Raw genomic sequence first — 20154 nt, forward strand, 5'->3', positions numbered from 1 at the left:
AATTCATTTTTCTTGAGAGATCAGATAGCAGGCTCCCATTAGCTTGTCACTGGGGATCTTGTTGACTTAAGTCTTACGCAGTCTGTCTCCCTTGGGAAAATAGTGAGTGGGGAAGTTTCTGTGAGAGACAGGGGTGATGCATGACAACAGAGATCCAGGGCACTGGGGACATCACAGTTGTTGTTGAATGATTCAGTGAAGAAGCATCATTGTAGGATGATGCACCAAAGGAAGCACCCAATGCTGGCAAGCAAGAGCTAGGAGGCTAAACATGGTGCAGACTGAAGATGAGAGAAGCAGTCATCACTACATCATGGATGTATTGCAGGACCCAAACAGGGGTGGTGTTTGTAGTTTAGATAGTTTAGCCACAGTAAAGCCCTGCAAAGAACAGTATCACTATAGGATTCTTTTGTTCTCGTCCTTAATTCATTCCCTCGACAAAATTTGTTAAGCATCTATTATGTGTCAGACCTTGAAGAAAGAGCAGTAAAGACAGACACCCATAACCCTATGCCTAGGACACTTGCACTAGCCCATTGTGTTCTAAAGAATAAACAACACAGAATATCTTTTTAAAGTTCACATCTGTATTTGGCTAGCTAGGGCTGTCATAACACAATACCACAGATTGGGTGGCTTAAGCAACAGGAATTAATTTTCTCACAGTTCTGGAGCCTAGAAGTTCAATATCAAAATGTTGGCAGATTTGATTTCTCCTTAGGCTTCTCTCCTGGGTCCTTGGATGACCTTCTCATTGTGTCCTCACAAGCTTTTCTCTGTTCACGCGCATCCCTGCTGTCTCTTTCTCTTCTTATAAGGACATCAGTCATTTTGTATTAGGGCCCCACCCTTATGATCTCATTTAACCTTAATTACCTTTTCAAAGGACTTATTGATTGCTGAACACAGTCCCGTTGGGGTTAGGACTTCCATATGCGAATTTTGAGGAAACACAATTCAGTCCATAACGATATTCATGTCCAGGGTTGGCTTTGGTTGAAACCCCAGCTCTTCATCTCATCAACTATGTAACTTTGGTCAAGTTACTTAGCCTCTTTACAGCTCAGTTTACTGTTCTGTAAAGGTGGCTAATAATACTTTTATAAAGCTCTCATGAGGAATTAAATAGGTAGTGTTTGTAAAGTGCTTAATAGGGTCCAGCACCTAGTAGGTGCCCCAATCTTACCCACTATGCTGTTCTTTAAATGCTGACCAAAGATATTTACTTTTTGCTTTCTTTGGGCAATAGATTTGACTTTATTACCTCTTCCTGTGAATCTACTAATAAATTAGGCTTTTCTTTTTCTTGGAACCTCGCAACTCACACCCCTTTTCTTACCATTTCCAAAAACAAAATATCTACTGGAATCATCAGCTTTAGCCCTAATTGTAAAGGATCAAGGATAGGAAAATGTTGAGCTTATCAAATACCACTTAGGTGGGAAAAGGTAATTATTTTGTTTCCCAAGGCAAACACAAAAAGAAATTTGGCATTAGAAGATGAAAGTAGATAATTTTTAAGTTACCAAATCAAGATGCTGTTTGCAGAAATATTTGGTCCACAGTAGATGATTCATTTAAAAAATACACTTTACCTGACACAGTGCAAAATTTAAGATGGTTTTTATTTTATTTTGCAGTTTAGCTTTAATACAACATGCTAAAATGGCACAGAATCAATACTGCAATGAAAAACCTCTGTTTCTTTATTGAGTCTGGTGTCTGTCAATAGGTTTCTAGGGGCATCTGATCATTATTTAAGCTTAAACTCAATTATTCAGAAAATGCCCTGTGGCCCTAGCATCAGCATAACATAGCAGCAAGACCTTACTCAACTGCTCAGAATTGGGTGAAGAGTTTCATTTCCCAACTTTCAGGGTGAAATGTTCAAGGCATCTGAGGAAGGATAGTGTACCACATTAAACATGCACAGTGCATGTGAAACCTGTTTTGTTAATGGGCACAATAATATTATGTTTAACTCTGGGAATATTTCCACAAGGAAGCAACAGGCTGCATTTAGATTATACAAAGGAGACTGTGCCTAAATTCCTTTTCTTTTAAGTCATTCCCTTTCCATTTTAAATACCTTCACATCCACTTTCAGGACAGGTAGCTTAATTTCTATCATGTGCGGCTTTTCAGAGCATTAGCTTTGTTTCAGATTCCAATGATTGAGCTATGCTGGATGTGCTTGGAAAAGCCTGCAAAGACCCACATTCACTCAGGAAACTACAGTTGAACTAGATCCATATGTGGCTAGAAAACATGTAGCTTTCTGATTGGAGGTAGTTTCTGGCTTCCAGCATTATCACAGATGATTTTTGTCCTTTGATGTGCTGCTAAATAGAAAGTAATGTTAGAAGCAAAATGCGGGGATTTTTTTTTTCTTAGTTACCATTGACTGAGAGCTTACTGCTTCCAGCATTGTCTTGTGCTGTGTTAAGCACTTTATATGTATTGACTAATTGAATGCTAACAATAATCCTATGAGGAAGGAGTATTATTCCATTTTTCTTAGGTCTTGGATCGGTGAATGAACTTGCCCATGTTTGAATAGTTTGCAAGTGGAACTTCCGGTTTACAAGGTCTCTAACGCTAAGGCAACAAAATAGATAAGGTGTCATTGCACCAAATGTCAATGATGTCCTTGCCAATGCTACCACCTAAAAGAATAGGATAAAGTAGAGGAGGATTTGCCCAAAGCTTGCTTCCTTTTAATGTCTGTTTAAAAGTATATTTAAAGCCTAACAATTTCTCGAAATCCTGGGGTTATACCGGTCTGTAGGTACCAAATTTTGGTGTATGACTCAAACAAATTATTGGTAGTCATTCTCTCTTGGTACAATTTATGTTGATAGGTGTAACTTATTAATAAAAATTCCTAAAACATTTCTAATTTTACTTCTGGCTTCACCTTTTCTTTCTATCCTTTTATCCAAATAGAACTCTTTCTTTAAACAGTTTGCAAAGAAAAGCATTTCTCTATGAAGTTAATGCTTCTCAAATTATTGTGTGGTAAGGGGCAAGGTTTTGTTTACTTACATTTCATTTCCTATATCTGTTGTGAAGAAATACTTTTATATGAGGCAATAAATGCAAATTACTAAAAGTGAGATATAAAAGACATAGAACATAAAAACTCCAGTTATTTTTTATTAGATTCAACAGATCATGTCTGGCCTTGTCCTCAGGCAGAGGCTGGAATCCTTCAGTAACACACCTCTGTAAGAGTTAGAGGACTTCTATTCTCCCATGGCACTGCCCTGAGAAACCTCCTTGAATTAAGCTTTGATGGTTACCACACAAGGAATCAACTCAACTAGTTCTGCTGAGACTTTTTTTTTTTTTTTGCCTTTCCCGCTTTAGAATTTTCAAACTTTGTGTAAAAATAAATCACCCTGGGTAGCAGAAGTTATGCACTGCCAGGCCGGAAGCCATATTCAACACATACATAGATTTCTCTTAGCTTGGCTGGGGATTTTTACGTGAATTATTGTCAATATTTAAGATAGAAAAATTGCACCTAAGAACACAATATTTAGGGCTACTAATAAATACCATGCTATCATTTCCTTAGGACAAAAATTGTTTGGAACTGTGTAGCCATTGTCCTTTTAGCTGGGACACAAACACTCCAGTCAACCATAGTTCCAACCAGAGAACCTGTCCCTCATCCCCAGTTACCTGACATTATGTCTATGTCGCCATTGTGGCTTTCGGTGTCATTTGAACACGTGGCTACTTCTTTAGCCCTAATCTGTACCCCTTCTATATTCGAGTCTTTCTGGGTATTATTATTATTATTTGGTTCTTTGTCTCTGTCTGTGGACTCACGGACACTACTTGATTCCAGTACATATAAGACAATTAATCCCTTTAACACCAAGGAAATCCTCTCCTCTCCTCTCCTTTTCTTCTCTTTTCTTTTCTTTCGTGTCTCACCTTGTTACCCAGACTGGCCTCAAACTTCTAGACTCAAGTGATCCTCCCACCTCAGCTTTCTGAGTAGCGGGGTCTGTAGGCACACACCACCAAAAGCTAGCTCAAGAATTTTTTTTTTTTTACAACCTAGTAAACATTTAATTTATTCCTGATTCAAATCCGAGGAGGCATTTTAGAAGAGAAGGTTGCTACTATTGCTCTCAGTGTGAACAATAAGAGGACAAAACAAAAAAATACAAAAAACTGAAGGCCACCAGGTGCTTGCCCCAGACATTTGCAGAAGCACAGAGACTTCTGGATAGGAGAGCACTCAGGAAGCATCTTTATGTTCTTGCAAAATGCTGAGTTGGTCATGGGTTTTTATCATTTTAATTCATGTTCTTAACTCACAGTGGAATAAAGAAATGGTGTAAACAATGGTTTTGAAATGTTATACCCATCACTCAGCTGCTCAGAATCTGTTTCAAAGATAGTGAACAATTAGAAGGGTGGGTTACTCAGAATCAGTGCCCACATATATTTCACTTAACAGAATGAATCATGGCCACTCAAAGGCAGCAGACTTTCCATGTACTCCCAGCCTGCCACGTGTGTAGTATGAACCCCACATTCTCATGAACAACAGTTTCTCAAAAACTTGGCTTTTAATAGGTAGCAATTGCTTGTGTGTGTGTGTTTGTGTGTGCATGTGTGTGTTTTGTATAGACTCATAAATTATGTGATGTTCCTTGACCCTTTATTTTTGCCAATGATATTATATAATTATCTCTTTTTGAAATCATTAAATAAAATTGCAGTACTTTCCTTTGGCGTATTAAGGAGTGGTAAGGTGAGAATGAAGCAAAGGAATGGGAAGAACTATAAAGAGTTTTTACTGGTTCTGTCTAACATTTGTGACACTTAAGAAACCAAGGGCAGAACAATGCTTAAAAATAAATATATAACAGCATTGATTCTGTTCAGTAGACAGAATTATTTGGACAAATTCAGGGAAAGGACACTGATTAAAGTTATTTTTGGTTGTATACCAAAAAAAAAATCATGCATCATAGGATGCGTAGTGGCATTCCTGGCTCTATGCACTAGAAGCCAGTAGCACACCTCCCTTACTCAGTCATGACAACAAAAAATGTCTCCAGAAAGTGCCAAATGACCCCTTAGATGCAAAATCACTGTCATTGAGAACCACTGCTCTACCATAATAGCAGACAAATCACAACACTCAAGAAAAGCTCAACTCTTCCAGGTACCACTTGAAACATTTGATTTAAAAAAATATTTTAGCACTTTTAACAGGGTAGGGTTTCAATACCTTGAAAGAAAAAACGTTCTTGCAGGTCTTAGCTAATTTATTTAATTAGAAAACTCTTTATGCATATATGATTAGAATCTGTTTTTTAAAATACCATTTTATTATTTAATTTACTTTTTGGATTTTGATTTTACTAGCATAAAAATTACTATGGGCTAACAGCTCATACTTTTCTCAGTTCTTTTTCTACCTTCTCTAATTACTAGCTGAATAACCTCTGAATTTCATATATAAAACTGCTTAATAATAGCATCTACATTAATGGTCGCTGTAAGAATTGTATTAGTTACTATGGGCAAAAGCTTTGCACAGTGCCTGGATCTTAGTAAATACTCAATAATTGCTAGACAATAATATTATTGTTATTGTCATTATTATTTCTAAATAAAAAGAAAATAACTTTATAGAGTAGGGAATTATATAATAAAACTGAAAACATGGACTGTTAAATTTTAGTTTTTTATTATTTTCTCTATGTACTTTCTGAATTGCATTCTGCTATGACTGAGTAAACGAAATCATGTTTCTGCTATTCATGTTCCCTAAGTTATGTTTAACTCAGCACTCATCCTTTTTATCCCTTATTCTGGATCACCACTAGTAAGAGAGATTGCAACATGTTATTCTTCTTTTAAATGTGAACAGCATTATGTAGTAGCTAAGTTTTAATAAATAGATGTATAACTAGCGCTTTACTGGCCCTAACTCTTTATCCTCTTGCAGTCCCTCCATGCCTCCATAGACAGAGTATCTTCCTAATTATTTAAGGAGCTTCAGGTAATGCCTAATGTGAATAGTACCATATGCTTCTGAATGCAAGATGTTTTTTCCCATCGCCCTTTCCTTCCTTCCTTCCTTCCTTCCTTCCTTCCTTCCTTCCTTCCTCTCTCTCATGTACTTTTTGCTCACATACACTTCCTGTGTCCCCTGTTTCTGTCACACCTCTTGGGTATGGCTGGCTGGCTCCCTTCCTTCCTTCCTTCCCTCCCTCCCTCCCTCTCTCCCTCCCTCCTTCCTTCCTTTCTTCCCTCCTTCTTTCCTCCCTTCCTCCCTTGCTTCCTTTCTTTTTGCTCACATATCACTTTGTGTGTCCTCTGTTTCTGTTGCATGCACCTCTTGAGTCTAGCTTTCTTTCTTTCCTTCCTTTTCTTTTTTCTCTCTTTCTTTTTTCTTTCCTTCCTTCCTTCCTTCCTTCCTTCCTTCCCTCCTTCCTTCCTTCCTTGTCTTTTCTTTCTTTGTTCCCAGTGAGTACTGCTGGCCCCTGCTGATGCACATTACCGATATTCTGGGGTCTTTACATTGCCAAGTGCTCAGGATTCTATGAGGTTTATAGAGAAACAGAAAATGTGCTTCCTTCCCTCTTTTAAGGTCATAATTTTTCAAATTGATACCAAAGTGTTCTACGTAATTCTCATGTTTTTAGAGGGTTTAAAATGTTTTGCCTACTTTAGTTACTTACAATCTTCTGTGTTTCTCAACCCCTTTCTACCCTATTAGATAGACAGGACTCTGGGAGTGTGGGTTGGGAGAGAATCTCAATGAGAGATTCTGTGCTACTTCAGATTGTGCCTCCTCCTCTGATGACTAAATCTTTCTTATGGGCCAAGCTCCTGTGACTCTCACCCTAAAGTGGGGTTCTACTCAATCTCACCGAGTGTGTTTGTTCCCTCACACAGAAAGTCTTTTTGTGGAACAGCTTCACTTACACTTCTCAACCCCAGTTTTGGATGTATGTTAGGTCCAGACCCTCCTACATATTTATAAAGTGAGTTGAACTTTGGGTTGCCTATTTCAAAACTGATAGATTTTAATTCTGGCAATAAAACAAGGCCTCTGTGGACCTATTTCTCAGCAGACTACTAAAGCTGCCTTCATGCTTTGTACATTAGTTACATCATTAGAAACATTTGAAAGTTAAAAGCATACTGTTTTTTAGAATGGTACATAAAGCAAGGCTTGGTAAAGATTCCAGAGGAATCTGAAGGTAGGAATATTTAGGTATTTCCATACTGTAAAATACAGTTAAACCTCACTGGCCTGTGTGTACAGCATATCCTTAGAGACTTCTGCCCAGAATCCTGGCTAGATTTTTATCCTTGCCATTTGGCAAAATAAATTCCTGACCTTGGAAATAAATGGGACACAATATTTCCCATGCTCCCTCAGATGTGTGATGAATATGTTATTTCTTTTTTCTCCCAATTATAGTGATCCTCTCCATAATTAATAATCTATCAGCCTCTTCCAGTTTGAATAACTTCCTTTCAGTTTAGAAATACTGTCTGTTCAAGATCACCTTATTATTGGACTTAATGTCTTTAGGTAATTGCTTAGCCTCTCAGATTCCTCTTTGAAGATGGCATTTGGGCACCTGAGGGAGAGGTGGAGAGCTGAAGGGGTACCTGGATCCTCATGCTGTCCTCTGAACACTCAGGGTTCCATGGCAACCTCTCTGCACCACCTGACTCTTCCTGATCTCCCAGAAGTTGAAGCTGAGGTCGGCAGCAGATTAACTCCTGATTACTGACCTCTCTGCCAGCTGGAGCTTGGCAGGGTTCCCGGGCTCCAGTAGCCTCCCTTTGGCTCACATTGGTACTGGGGTTCCTCTGAACCCCTCTGTGGACTCCATTTGGCTCCACCCATAGTTAAACCATTTCACAGGCTCTCCCATATCATAGCCCTTGGAGGATGGTGAGAACTTGAGGCTTCCATCTGCACTCTACAGGAACCAAGAGCATCTCAGGAATGCTGTAGTCTAATCTTCCATTAGTTTTTCATACCACTCTGCAGACTTTATTATATGGTGGCCACAGTTTAGTGTAGACATGACTTCAAAAAGTCCCAAATATTGGCTGAACGCGGTGGTTCACACCTGTAATCCCAGCATTTTGGGAGGCTGAGGCAGACGGATCACCTGAGGTCAGGAGTTCAAGACTAGCCTGGCCAACGTGGTGAAACCCCATCTCTACTAAAAATACAAAAATTAACTCGGTGTGGTGGCAGGTGCCTGAAATCCCATCTACTTGGGAGGCTGAGGCGGAAGAATGGCTTGAACCCAGGAAGCAGAGGTTGCAGTAAGCCAAGATGGAGCTACTGCACTCCAGCCTGGATGACAGAGCGAGACTCTGTTTAAAAAAAAAAAAAAGACCCAAATATCAACCAAAGTGAAAGCTCACCGACCATTTTGTCAACTTACCTGAAACATTTTTCTCTCTCATTTGCTCACATGTCGCTTTCTGTGTTCCTTGTTTGTGCCGCACCCCTTGAGTCCAGCTTTCTCCAGTCTCTCAGGACCAGAAGAGATGGATTTTAGGTTTTCCTTCCACTCAATGTATTCTATATGTACCCTAATCAACAAGCATGCCTGGTAGTCACAGGTAGAAGGGGTCTCTACTCTGAATCATTCAGAGAAGAAATAATCATATTCTTTCGATGCTATCACTAACACAGGACCATGATCCGAGACAACCAGGTTCAGTTCTTGGTATGTAAAGGAATTTGGGAAAATATCATCTCTCACCACAAAATCTGTATTTTTATGTATATTGAAGCAAAATCCTGTTTTGGTCATCATTTTCTTTACCTTTCTTCTATATCCATCCTAATCTCCCTTTCAGCTCATGTACTATTACTCCTTAATGCACACGCAGACACATACATGCACACACACACACACACACACACACACACACACAGTCTCTCTCTCTCTCTCTCTTTCTCCCTTTCTCTCTCTCACTGGGAAAAAGAATAAGTTGTTGGAGAGACAAAGGAGAATTTATGTGCATGGAAAGAAAAATGACAAAGCACATTTTTTTCAGAATATAGTAGTTCTATTTTTAAGAATTTGCCTTGCATGTCTTCTCAAGTTTAGCAAGACCTTAGTAGTAGGCCACCGTGCTCAGGGTGGCTCCCTGCTCCACTGTCATTTCTTTCCTTTCCAGCCTCATCTATTACGTCTCGCATTATTTTTCCATTTCCAGAGCCAACTTTATGCCACTGTCCTTCAACTTCCAAATGTGAGGGTGCCTGTCTTCTTATAGTTCCAAACCCTTCTGGTCTCTACTTTCATTATTATTGCATTGCCATTTCAGCCCCTTAATTCTGCATATCCATATCCATTCCAAGGAAATCCTTCTTTCCCTTTTTTCTTCCCCTCCAGCTCCAAAATATCTTATTCTATGCAAGGAACCACTATCAGTTGATGGACTCAACTGTTTTCTCTTACCTATAGTTTTTTCCTACTGTCAAGATGTTCTTCAGCAGTTGAAATCAGAGCTCTCTTAAGGAAGTGGCCCTCTTGATGCTATCACTAATATAGGGAAATTTGTTGGAGAGATTGCCAACCAATGAGAGGGACAAAGAGGGAGGAAAAATATTTTTACCATTGAGAATATTGGAAAGTGGATATGGATGTTCTTCTAGTGACACAGATTATAGCATAATTCATGAGTTATGTATCCTGTTTTATCATTGAAGTTCTTATGAAACTGTAACATGGAAAATACATGTGGGGAGCTTTTGGCAGCTAATTTGGCCCTGAACCCCATTTGGAACATCATGACTTAGGAAAGTATGCTTGTAATTTGACTTATGAACAAGCTTTTGGGATTTAATCTTACTATGAACTGAAGAGTGTGCCCTCAAAATTTATGTACTGAAGCTCAAATCGCTAATCTGATTATATTTGACTACCTTTTGAAAGCAATTAAGATTAAATTAGGTCATAAGGTACTGTGTGCTAATCCAATAGGATTGATATCCTTACATGAAGAGGAACTTTAGTACAAGGAAAGGGCATGTGAGGATGTAGCAGAAAGGTGGCCATTTGCAAGCCAAGAGGAGAGTCCTCACCAGTCACCAAATGGGTTGGCACCTTTATCTTGAACTTCAAAGCCTCCAGAATTGTGAGAAATAAAATTTCTTTTGTTTAAGCTACCTACCCCTTGGTATTTTGTTATGGCAACCTGAATTGACAAAGACAAACTTGTTTGTAAATTCAGAATTAAGTACAATTACCTATTTATGAACAGATTATATCCACAAAACTTGACCATTACCATTTATAAACATTTATAAACTAAATGTAAGTAAAACATAGGTTGAGGTGGTATTGAGATAAATATTGTTTTTGTTTAAATATAAATAAATTAATGGATGATAAATCCCATAGATTCCTAAAGAGAACTTCTTTAGGGATAAGCCTAAACATTGGTTATGAGTCAAAATATCAATCATCCACTGGATACCTATGTGCTCAACATTCTTTATGATCAATAAACATAGCTTTATTATAAAAGTAACCCCCACCTGGCAACTCACAGTAGGTACTCAATGAATGTTAACTGAATTAAAAGAAAACTACCATTATTAGTAGAAGTTTAGACACCAAAATTAATGTCACAAACATCTTTGGCAGATAGAAAGGTATGGACAGGCATATGGGTATCACGCAAAGGTATTTGTGGCTACCTAATGCCCTTTAGTATGGTCAAAGATACAGCACTCTCTGCTGCTGGAATGTTTTTCTAATCAAGTTCAGTATTTATAATTTTTTGGAAGGAAATTCGCTACTGCTTTAAGAAATAAAGAAAGAAACAAAGCTTATGATGTACTCCAAAGTTGAGTAAAAAGGGGTTAGGAATTTTACATGGTTCTTGAGTCACCGAATACATCTTCTGGAATTTATTTATTTTATTTTTTTGCTTGCTTCCCCAGTAACTTAAATTCTGATTAATGCAGGCTTTTCTTTGGTACTAGTAGCTCTGTAGTGGTGGGAAATCTGACTAAAACCTATATAATACATGGTAAATAATGGTTTTTATTTTTCAACTTGTGCAGTCATCTTCCTTAAGAATATAGCTACACAAAGCTTAAACAACTACTTGTTTATATCGGTTCAGTAAAATAATAAAACTTTCAATTTAGAGGGCAAATGATTAGGTCTCAGTATCCATTTCAATGATTCCTTCACTCTTTAGCTGACAGTGCAGACCATGATGGTATCGACTATGATAGGGGATGCTGGCTCCTAGAAAGCATGGGTTTCTTCAGGAGGGTGATGGAAAGGCATGTGCTAACAGGGTCAGAGTTCTGTGTGAGAGTCCCGTGGTCTTCAGAATAGCCTTTCCAAGCCACTGTGTACTCATTCAATCAACACGTAGGCCTCTACTATGTGCCAGGCTTTACAAAACAGGTATAACAGTAGCTGAAATGGTAGTAGCTAGCTTTTGCTTACCACTTAGTCATTTAATCCTCACTAAAATCGTATGTAGATGGTACTTTAAAAAGTTGGTATTTTCACAGATAAAGGAACCAAGGCACAGAGCCATTAATTAATTAATTCTCCAATGTCACTCAGGTTTTAATGATGAAGCCATGATTTTACCCCACCAGTTTGATTCCAGAAACTTCACTACTATACTGCTGTTTATAGGATCTTAATTTTCTTTTATTATATATGCACTTATTTACTGTTCTCATTTATTATTTTTGTATTCATTGTTCTTGGTAGTATTTAAGTGTGTAAGAACCTCATGAGAAAAAGGCATGTGAATATTCTTAGAAAACTACTTAGTACACTGTGAACGTGTGTTGTTATTATTTATTGTATTTGTTCCATGTGATTAGGCCCCTTGCATTTAATTCTCTTTAAAAAAAAAAAAAGCTTTGTTTTATGCAGAATTTCCCCCCTTTGATCCATTTGGGAAGTCTTGCTATTTACAGTCACAAACTTTGTATTCTATTTCCTGGTGCTTCAAATAACTTATGTGTCCTAAAATTAGAGACTTCTACCATCTGGTACTGTTTTTTTATGTTATGAAGTATTTTATATATTACAAATATAACATATGATAATTATAAACCACCATTGTTGCTCTTTTCATGTATGCATTATTATGTGTTTTCATTGCATTCATGAAAAAGGGTAAACAGCATTTTATAAAGGGAAATCCAGAATATTGGTACATGCTTTGTTTTGGTAATAATGTTCTCTAGTAGATAAGCAACCATGTATTTTACTGGCTTATCCAATTTTAACAATACCAGTTTGAACTGAAACAATCTGACAAATTATACTGAAAGTTAGAAATCTTAAGCTTATACTTTGAACATCAAATTTCTCCTTGCAATTTGCTGTTATTGTTTTAAGTGTGAGGACCACACACTCCTTCCGTTTAGTTGGAGAACCTGACTTGTGGTTGCTACTTTCTACTCCCTGACTGCTGCTGCTACCTGCCTAATAATTGTGTTTGGCTCCCTGTAAACCTGCAGTCAGAAAGGTATTTGAATTTTCCCCCTCTAGCACTTGCAAATCCGATTTTTATGTATAACTAAGTGCTCTTAGTTTTTACTCTATCTACTACTGGGGCCTGGTTTCTAGCAGGCCTGTAACTAAGCCAGATCCGGCCTATGTAATGCTGTTTGTAATGAGAAATCTAAACAGGGAATGGCAGTGAGGCATGGCAGGAATGTGTTTCCATTGGAGAAGTCAGTGTAGAGAAAAAGTATAAGCAAAGCCATGTCCAGAAGGCCTTTTCAGCTGGCCAAGACGGAAGACTAATGTTATTGTACATAGGCTGTTACCCTGCCAGCCCTTCCTCACAGATTTGCTTTCTCTCTCTGTCCCTCTTCCCCCGCGACCTCTTCCCCTTTTACCCCTTTCATCTCTTCCTTCTCTTTCGCTTTCTTCTTCTGTCTTCGGACTCTGCTGACTGTTTGCTCAGGTGGACAGTGACACCATTTGGAATGAGCTACACTCGTCCGGTGCTGCACGCATGGCTGTTGGCTGTGTCATCGAGCTGGCTTCCAAAGTGGCCTCAGGAGAGCTGAAGGTGAGGTCTGGGTTGCATTAAGTGTGGGAAATCCAGAGAAGAAACTGAAACAGAGATGTTGTTCTGTGGGAATTGTGGGGAGTATGGCATGGTAATAAAAGGAAGGGCAGAAGGAAGAGGGTAGAGATGGCCACTAAGGTGTGATAATAACTCATCTATAGGCAGGGAGTAGCTCATCCTGCTCTCAGGGCCTTCTTCTGCCTGAGAACCCTCTGCAGTCAGGGCCCACCGGTGTGCCTTTAAGAGCACAGAGATAATAAGCAAAGCTATGGTTCAGGTTAAAAATACCTTTAGTATATACATGTCTGTCATACCATCCTGAGATTCTCTTTTGAGGCAATTTTAAAAATATGATTACTGAGAAGTGTGTATAAGCTCAGAATACCACCCAGAGAGAGGGAGGCAGAGAAAGGTAAATACCAGACGGGAAGGATTGGGAGGAAGAAGGAAATTGTTGATTAGAAGGGTAATGATCCAGAGTGTGTTTTTCCATGAAAGAACTTAAAAAATGAGCTATGCTTTATTGTTCTTTTCTTTTTATGGTCTCTTCTTTTCTACATCATATGAAAAGAACAATGTCCAAACCCCAGCGTTTCCCAGTCTAAACAATTTATAAAAGCTAGAGACCTGACAGACGTTGACATTTTATTTGGTATTTTAACAGTGCTATTTAAAGGTATGCCATGTGCGTCTTGAATGCAGTTACCCCAATAAACTTTGTTGGTGCTAACACGGCCTTTTAATGCACTAGTTCACACACTTCATGACGCAATCTCGGTGGTGATTGATTTGGTATTTTTAGCAATTGTGGGGCTTAGGGAAATATATTATGACCAATAACATATGCACTGTGAGTTTTCTTAAAACAAGATAAAATGTAATTAGGATTACTTTTCTTTATGTCTAGTGAATTTTTATTCAATTACATGGGACTCTTCCAGTTGTGATTAAAAATATGGAGTAGGAATGTGCACTTCACAATGCAACGTTTGTCCAAGAAGTCTTTACTCTTAACTCTTTAAAGAGTCAGAGCCTACGGAAATATAATTTTGATAGGGTGAGCTCTATTTAAAAAGTAGATGTGCCTGTATATATTTGACATAAGTAGTATTAGGACATTGCTCATCTTAGGGGATATATGAGGTCGTTAATGTGGTGCTTACTCTTCAGTCTTTACCTTTGAAAATGAGCAAATAAAAAGAGGAAAGGAATCAGCCTGTGGAGAGGTTTTGGCTATCTCCCAGCAGAACTTGAGGAAAAATTCTTCCTATTTGAGTGCTTTTGTTGTACTTGCACTACTGCAATAAATTAACACTTTAAAAGAAAATTTGAACATCTTATTTTAAAAAGAATCCAAATGGCAGAAGTCAGCCAGGCCACAATATTATAATTTTAAAGATTATGCTGGCACAGCTCTTTGATAACAAAGATAATTATTATGTTAGCTTTCACAATTTCTAATTGTTTTAAGTTTGTGTAAGTTTAAGCAATAATTCAGAAACCTTCTCAAGTAGAATGCCCACGTTTCAGTCATCAGAAGCATCATTATTAGCTCCACTGTGTGCAGAATTGCCAAATATATGCATGAAGATAGTTGAATAAAAACATAATTCCATGTTTAGAAGTCATCCATTTAAAATAGCCAGTTACAAACAATGTGTCAACAACACATAGTATGGGCATGCTGACCACCAGCTGTAGTAACATCAGGTATTTATATTAAGAACAAGGATTGGTACAAATGTCTTCTCTTCCTCTGGTTGAGGAATCAGCAGGCATGGTTTAAAAAGAAAAGAAAACAGTGAAAAAAAAAAAAAAAAAGAAAAGCCAGCCTAAGAATCGAGAAATCTTAGTCCGGGTTCCACCACTTACATAGCGTGTCATTTGTGGCAAATCTGTAACTTTTCTGGGGCTCAATTTCTTGTTCTGCACAATCATCTAGGTGGAATTGATAATACTGAAGGTCATCCAAGGCACTGGCATTTTGAGCTATTTGCGAATGAAAAGTGGATATGAATCTCAATTATAACACTATGGCATCCCAAGCAGTAGATATTCTGAAATTTCAATTTGCTTTGATGAACATTCCAGATTGTGCAGCTGGGTTATCTTTCTGATTCCCAAGTCTATTGTAAAAGTCCAAGGTAGGCAGAATCATAACAGAGGCACTGGTACTATGCTGACAGGTCAAGAGACTGAAGCCCTGGGTTGCTAATAATTTAGGTAAGGCTACAGAGATGCCATGGGGGAAAAGTAGAACTCACAAATGATTTGGAGCCATAGTAAAGAACATGTGTAACTGAGGTAGACAGCCATGTTTGTGGACCACTATTCAACAACCACAAAAACTACCCAGTGCCTACGTGTCCCAGACTCAATTATGATGGGGCTGATATACCTGCAGGCCAGGAGCATTATTACTCATGGTTTGTGGATTCGATTCATTCAGAACTTGGAAGAAAATAGGGAAGGTTATTCAAGGACACTGGGAAGTAATAAGAAATGTGAAAAGAAAATACTTGAGCATTTTGTTATTCATTTTTCTGCATCTACATTCAGTTCTCACATATTCTATCCCATTCTCCCAGTAAATCAACATTTAATTAAATAACATTGGCATGTTACGATACCACATCGTATGAGATTGCACTAATTTTTCTTGGAAAATAGAATAAAATTAAGAGCTTTATTTGAAATATGATGTGCCTGGATATAGCGTGGAAATGACAGATGAGAGCTAGCTAGAGGAGGTCTCTGAGATCACAGAGGATGAGGACCTAAAAGATAAGAAATGTGCACAACAAAAGAAAATGCCAGAAAAAATTGTATGACTTGGAAATTTTGTTTGATGCTGAACTTGACCATGGCTAACCTCCTAACTTTTGATAGGTCCTTTCCTTTCTTCCCCCAGGGGATATTGAGGAGCTGAAGGAATTAGAAGAATGAACCAGGCACAGGGGGTGGGTTTCATGTTAACGCTTAAATAGAACATGTGCGGCAAACTATATCAGCAAATTGGTATATTTTTTGGCACAGCATAGACCTGCTCAGTGGAGCTCAGTGAAAATCATGGGGACTTTCAGACTTTCCAAGTTTTTAAACAATACATTTTTAAAAATACATAAGAAGGAATTCCTCAGATTTACAGATATTCAAATTGGTTATTTCTCAGATTCTCTTACAAAGGAACAAAAATATTCTGAAATTGTTGGCATGTTTGGTATATTGGAAATCATAATTGGAAGAATAATTATCTCAAAACGGATTTATTGTTTTATAGGACATTTTAGAAAGTATGTCAAAGACATAGAAATAGCTCTAAAAGGTGAACATTTTGTAATCATAAATAAAAAAGGATTGATACTTATTGAAATTTAATATAAAGATTCACTTTGGTGTTCTTTTGGCAATGCTACCATGTCTTCATAAAATAGTCAAAATTGCTTTTAGCTTCTGGACATATTTATCAAAACAAACAAAAACAAAAAAAATCCTAAACACCTGGTTATCTGAGTGATGGATGAATTTGAGTGTATACTGAATGAATATGAGTTTGAGTGTGTATTATGATGTCATGTTGCTAATAATAACTGCTACTCATTGAGTGCCTTCTATAGGCAGCCAGTTTATATGTAATTTACTGTTATTCTCACAATGTACCCTGGAAGTAAGTACAGGATACTGGCTCAAAGACATTAAGTAACCTTTTAAGATCCTGTAGATAGGTTAATAAATAATAAAATATGTAAATCTGATAATCCTCTGTTTTCTTTCAACCACTCTATCAGGACATTCTTTTACAGATAGCACAAATATACATTTTTAAAAGGGGCTAAAACTATTTTAAGTAAGCAAAATTTTATCTTTTTTATTATTATAAAACATTTGAGACATACAAAAAGACAAGAAGTTACATTCTTACCTAACAAAATATAATAATAAAATAAATACCCACGAACTCCTCATCCAATTTAAGAATTGAACTTTGCTCACAATATTAAAATTCTCTCAGTGCTTATCTCATTCCTATATTTTAAAACCAGATAGCCATTAATCTATTATATTTTTTTAAATTATGGCCCTGCACAGTGGTTCATGCCTGTAATCCCAGCACTTTGGGAGGCTGAGGCGGGTGGATGACTTGAGGTCTGGTGTTCAAGACCAGCCTGGCCAACATGGCAAAACCCCGTGCTCACTAAAAATACAAAAAATTAGCCAGGTGTGTTGGCAGGCACCTGTAATCCCAGCTATGTGGGAGGCTGAGACATGAGAATGGCTTGAACCCAGGAGGCAGAGGTTACAGTGAGCCGAGATTGCACTGCTGTACTCCAGCCTGGGTGGCAGAGTAAGACTCCATCTCAGAAAAAAAAAAAATTTCCTTTTGTCTTGTTAATAGCTTTAAACATGCTTTTTGCTTTATAAAAATGGAACCTTATCAAATATATTCTTCTTCAGCATATTTCCCCTAAAAGGTATATTATGAGGATTTATCCATGTGGAGATTATATATATATATATATATATATATATATATGAATGATTAATTCATTTTCATTGCTATAAAATATTCCCTTTGCACCATAATTTATATATTTATTCTTCTGCAAGACATTGTAGTTGTTTCCAGGTTTTTGCTTTTTTGAATAATGCTATATGAACACCCTTGAACATGGCTGCTCTTTCACTAGAGTATAACAAAGAGTAAAACAGTCCACTCCTAGGCTACTTTCACAATAAATTTCAGGAGGTAGTGCCAAGTGGAATTCCAAAGTCATTTTACCACAATGACATCAGCAAAGTGTCAGTCTAAGAGTTCAAAAATTCTTTTCTCCATAAAAACAACGATAAAACAGGCAAAATGCGTCAGGATGAAATTTTTCGAAACTCAGGAAAGTAATCAAAGTCTTCCAACAACTCAGGAAGCATGTTTCAAAAAAACAACCCAGCTGAATCTTGGTGAGAACAGAGAGATTTGTGGTGTTTTAACTCATCGTATTTCCATCTTCCCCTTTCTAGGTCCATGGTAGCCTTACCAAATCACAGCCTGCATTCTTAGCATAAACTAGTAACTTGTCAACCTCTGATGGGGAGATAAGGGAGTGGATAATGGAATTGGAACTCCTTCAAAGCCTCAGTCCTAGAGAATTGTCATTATTTGACCTGTCCAGTGCTTCCCTGCATAACTTACTTGCAAGGCTTTATTTGGCTTCATGAGGTTTTCACACAGTGTGAAAGCCTTTTTCTTAGAAGTATTTGTTGTGAAAAATTAGTGGCGATCATTCAACTTTATGGCTGCTTGAGGTGGTGGATAACAATGGGGCAAGCAATAGGTTAGCCAAAAGCATCAAAGAAAAAACTGTGGAATGTGCATAAGGACTATGAAAAGCCACATCAGATTCCTAAGAATGTAGAAAGCCACATGTATGATAGGGCTATATGCATACTCAGGTTTGTGTTCCTACTCAGGAAAGACCTGAAAAGGCCCTAAACTTTTATCTCAAACTGATTTTGAGGCTCTGTTCAAACAGGAAGTGAAGGTCCAGGTAGAGTTGTCAGCTGCCTGGTTAAATATTTAAAATGTGCCCTAACACACACAGACACACACACACACACACATACACACACACACACACACACACAGAGCCCCTTGGCAAAGGCTGGGGGAGTGCTGGTTTTAAGCATTAAAAGAAATATATTTATCCAATCATTGACTGACCACTAAGCTAACAATGCAAAGACTTCAGTAGCATATAAAACATAGAACACAGATTTTACACAACTATTTCAGAAAAGTCACTAAGAAAATGACAATAACAAAAAGGAACAACAACAAATCCTGGAAAGAGATGAGAATATGACTTCTAGTTTTGCCATACTGTTTTGTTTAAAATATCCAGTTTTCCACAGAAATGTTTGAGACAAGCAAAGAAACAAGAAAGAATGCCCCACACAGAGTAAAAACAAATCAGTCAATAATAACTGTCCCTGAGTTAGCTCAGTTATCAGACTTACTAGACAAAAACTAAGCTAGATATTTTTAATAATTTAAAGAAGTAAGTTAAGCCATGTCTAAAGATTGTATGAGGATGTATGACTCTATAAACAGAATACTAATAGAGACACAGACATTGTTAAAATAAAAGAACCAAAGAAAATTCTGGATTTGAAAAATACAATAACTTAAATGAAAAATTTACTAGAAGGGCGTAGTAGAAATGTGAGCAGGCAGATGAAAATGTCAGCAAACCTGAAGATATCTAGTCTGAAGACCAGGAAGAAAAGAGAATGAAGAAAAATGAACAGAGTTTCAAAGGCCTGTAGGACATGATCAAATGTACCAACATATGCATAATAAGTTTCAGAGAAGAAAAGAGAAAGGGGAAGAAAGAATATTTGAAGAAATTACGGCTGAATATTTCCCAAATTCAATAAAAACATTAATCAACATATTCATGAAGCTCAGTGCTCCAACTACGATAAACTCAGAGATCCATACCTAGACACACCATAATGAAACCATTGAAATCCAATGATGAGAAAAAAATCTTAAAAACAGCAAAAGAGAAGCAACTCATCACCTCCAAAAATCCTCAATAAAATCAACAACTTAGGTCTCATCATAAACTATGTAGGCCAGAAGGCAGTGGGATGACATCATCAAAGTGCTGAAAGAAAAAGACCATCACCAAGTATTCTATGTCCAACAAATCTGTCCTTCAAAAATGATGGTGAATTTAGTACATGCTCTGTTTTACCCAATTAGTCCATTCACCTATCTCTGAATCAGTACCACATACTACTCATTACTTCAACTTTATAAAAGGTCTTGACTATCAGATAGGAAAAATTTTTTCACTTTCTTATTCTTCCTCACTAGAGCTTGACATTTTCTTTGTTCTTAAATGTATAGTTTAAACTCACCTTGTCATTTTGCATGAAACATTCCATGAGAGGTTTTTTTGCATTGAATCTACAGATGAGTTTGACAATAATTAACATTTTTAGGCGATTGAGTCTATTTGTTTCTGAGCATATGTTTACATTTATTTATACTTTCTTTGA

The 20154-nt window shown here is 37.4% G+C and overlaps 1 protein-coding gene across 4 annotated transcripts in view; it reads left to right on the forward strand.

Annotated features, from left to right (window-relative positions):
• HDAC9 (histone deacetylase 9) overlaps positions 1 to 20154 on the forward strand; it is an 857715-nt gene that overhangs the window by 634756 nt on the left and 202805 nt on the right. For all 4 annotated transcript variants that reach the window (XM_063708393.1, XM_063708395.1, XM_063708394.1 and 1 more), the window contains one exon: positions 12985 to 13092. In XM_063708393.1, the coding sequence (XP_063564463.1) occupies positions 12985 to 13092 (108 nt within the window). The remainder of the gene's footprint in view (positions 1 to 12984; positions 13093 to 20154) is intronic.

This window comes from Gorilla gorilla, chromosome 6, assembly GCF_029281585.2.
Source record: "Gorilla gorilla gorilla isolate KB3781 chromosome 6, NHGRI_mGorGor1-v2.1_pri, whole genome shotgun sequence".
Lineage (NCBI taxonomy): Eukaryota > Metazoa > Chordata > Mammalia > Primates > Hominidae > Gorilla > Gorilla gorilla.